Here is a 2853-nt window from a genome sequence, read left to right as displayed (position 1 = left end):
CTCCATCCCACAAGGACCTGCCCAGACCCCCCCGCATCGCATGCACCCTATGAAGGAGCACCCAGCAGGGACCCCCCTGCTGCCCTGCAGATTCAAAACAGCTGTGTGCAACGAGGTGGGATAGGAGCCCTTAATTAGCAACAGCCCGTGCATGGTCCTACTCCCAGTTTAGCGGAAAAAGTGCTGTGATTGAGGTCAATTTCTGAGCAGTGACTGATGCACAGTCCTGCTCCCCCGTGGGGAGAAACACCCGACTCCTCTCTGCCACGCGTGGGGTGCAGGTGGGTGTTTGCAGGGTGGGAGATGGGGTGTTCCTGCCGGGGGCTGCTCGCTGTTGGGGTGCGGGAGGAACCAGCAGTGCCAGCCCCTCACAGCCCTTAATGCTGCAGGCTGGGGCACGGCGGAGGGGACACAGCACGGGCTGCAGAGGGGACAAGCGGCTGCGTCCAACCGGGACGGGGCAGCCCCTCCAGCACGATCCCGGGGGCTGCCGGTACCACCATAGGTGCCGGGAACAGGCAGTGTCCCGGGGATGTCACTGTGAGAGCTGCATAGGGAGCCCGGTGTCCCCGGAGAGCTGATCGGGGTGGCCCGGGCTGCGACACCGCCCACCGAGGCGGGAGCCGCCCCCCGCTCACCTGTGCGAGGGGAGCGGCGCGGGCTGGCGGCGTCCCAGCCCTGCCCGCCGCCACGGGACCGCGCTGCCCGGCACAACCCGCCATCCCCCGCCCGGCCCGGCCGAGCCCCCGCCGGGTCCCACCGCCCTCCTGGGCCGCGCCGCGCCTGGCAGCGTTTGAACGGCGCGAGGAACCCGCCTCGCCCCTATTGGCCACCGCGCCCGCCCGTCAAGCCGCCCGCCGCCGCCCCGTTGGCAGCTCGCGCCGGGGGGGCGGGGCGGGGCCGGCGCGGTGCTATAAAACGCGGGGGCTGGGCGGGCGGGCGCTCAGTGCCGCTGCGCGACAGGTACCGGCCGGCGGGGGCGGAGTGGGGAGTGGGCGGGGCGTGGAGGGAGCGCGAGCGAGGGGGCGGGGCAGGCGCGCGCACGCGAGAAGGGCGGGCGGGGGCGGCGCGCGGGGAGGGCGGGGGCGCGCGCGGCGCTGGTGGCGCTGGCTGCACGCGCCTGTCCCCGCACGGCTCGCGGCAGCGGCAGCAGCGGAGCCACCGGCGCGCACGGCGATGCCCGCTCTGCTCCCGCCGCTGGCCGCCCCCTGAAGACACCCCTCTCTATTTCCCCCCTTCTCCAGCGACCTCAGGTTCTTTCCCCCCCTTTTCCTCCTTTCCCCCCCCTTCTATTTCCCTCCCCCCCCTCCCCCGCCTCTTTATCCTTTTTTTTGCGACCCTCCGCACCCTTCCCGGTCGCCGTGTGGATGCGGCCCGGGGTGCCTGGCTGCGCGGGTGGCGAGAGCAGATGCTGAGGGGCCGGAGGAGGATGGAGTGCACCCTCGATGCGCAGAGTTTGATCAGTATTTCCCTGCGGAAGATCCACAGCTCCCGCACGCAACGAGGCGGCATCAAGCTCCACAAGAACCTGCTCGTCTCCTATGTGCTCCGCAACGCCCGGCAGCTCTACCTGAGCGAGCGCTACGCCGAGCTCTACCGCCGCCAGCAGCACTACCCCGACGGCGCCCCGCTCCTCGCCATGCCCGCCTGCCCGCCGCCCGCCGCCGCCCCGCCGGAGCTGGCGGTGCTCCCGCTGCCCGCCGACACGCAGGACCGCGAGGCGCGGAGCTGCGCGGTGGTGCGGGGCGGTGCGGAGCTGCTGGAGGTGCCGGTATGCGCGGCGCCCCCGGAGCTGCAGCGAGCGCCTTGCAGAGACTCGTCCCCGGGCTTCTACCGGGCTACCGGCAGTGCCGGTCCCGGCGGCGGCAGCAGCAACAGCGCGGCCCCGGGGCTGCTTTACGCCGCCGGTTGTGACTTCGGGAGCGGCGGGGCGCCGCACTGTAGCAGCCGCACCACGGTGCTGGATTTGGACACTCACGTCGTGACCACGGTGGAGAACGGGTACTTGCACCAGGACTGCTGCTCGCAGTGCCCCTGCTGCTGCCAGCCGGCACCGGGGCTCGCCTCCCCGCCGCCCACGCCGGGCACCAAGCGCAAGTATTACCCGGGGCAGGAGGAGGAAGAGGAGGGGGTGGAGGAAGGGGAGCCGGGGGGAGGCGGGGTGGCGGGCGGCCCCCCCTTCGCCCCGTGCACCAAACGCGCCCGTTTCGAGGAGTACAGCGCCGAGCACCCCCAGGACTCTTCCAACATCTCCAACTTGATCTCCATCTTCGGCTCCGGTTTCACGGGGCTGGTGAGCCGGCAGCAGGCGGACTCGGAGCAGCCCCTCAACGGGCAGCTGTGCAGCAAGCAGGCGCTGGCGAGCCTGGGAGCCTGGACTCGGGCCATCGTCGCGTTTTAGAGAGGAGCGGAGAGCAAAGAGGGGAGGGGGGGGTTGCAAAACGGGGGTGCGATCCGAGGGACAGCGGCTCCGGAGAGGGGGGACCCTGAAACAAAGGCGAGGGGGGGGTTGGGACGAGGGGAGGGGGGGGTGGGGGGTGCTGAGGGGTGCGCAGGGGAGGTGGGAGGGCAGAGCCACGCTAGTGTTTTATAAATTGTACAATAAAGAAAAAAATAATTAAGATCTTGGGACTTTATTTTTGCAGAGATGAGAGAAAAAAACAACAAAAAAATAAGCAAACAAAACAAAAAAAAAAACAACAACGAAGCACCTATTTAAATAATCCTCTTTGTGTCCGCTCGGGTTCTCTTTGCCGCGGGTTTCCCGGGGCCGGTGCTGGCGGCGGGGAAGCGCCACGTGAGAGCCGGGCCCCGCCGCACCGGCCCCGGGACCCCCGGCGGGAGCGGCCCCCG

At 69.5% G+C, this 2853-nt stretch overlaps 1 protein-coding gene across 1 annotated transcript; it reads left to right on the top strand.

Annotated features, from left to right (window-relative positions):
- Window positions 1-1060: 1060 nt before the first annotated feature.
- Window positions 1061-2425, top strand: IER5L (immediate early response 5 like). The gene has a single exon (XM_082067796.1). It carries the CDS (start codon window positions 1409-1411, stop codon window positions 2399-2401), a length of 993 nt encoding a protein of 330 aa, XP_081923922.1. The 5' UTR covers window positions 1061-1408; the 3' UTR covers window positions 2402-2425.
- Window positions 2426-2853: the final 428 nt, after the last annotated feature.

Source organism: Streptopelia decaocto (genome assembly GCF_964273445.1).
Source record: "Streptopelia decaocto genome assembly, chromosome: 17".
Classification (NCBI taxonomy): domain Eukaryota; kingdom Metazoa; phylum Chordata; class Aves; order Columbiformes; family Columbidae; genus Streptopelia; species Streptopelia decaocto.
Note: the sequence above shows the minus strand (reverse complement) of the source record. Positions and strands in the feature narration are given on the sequence as shown.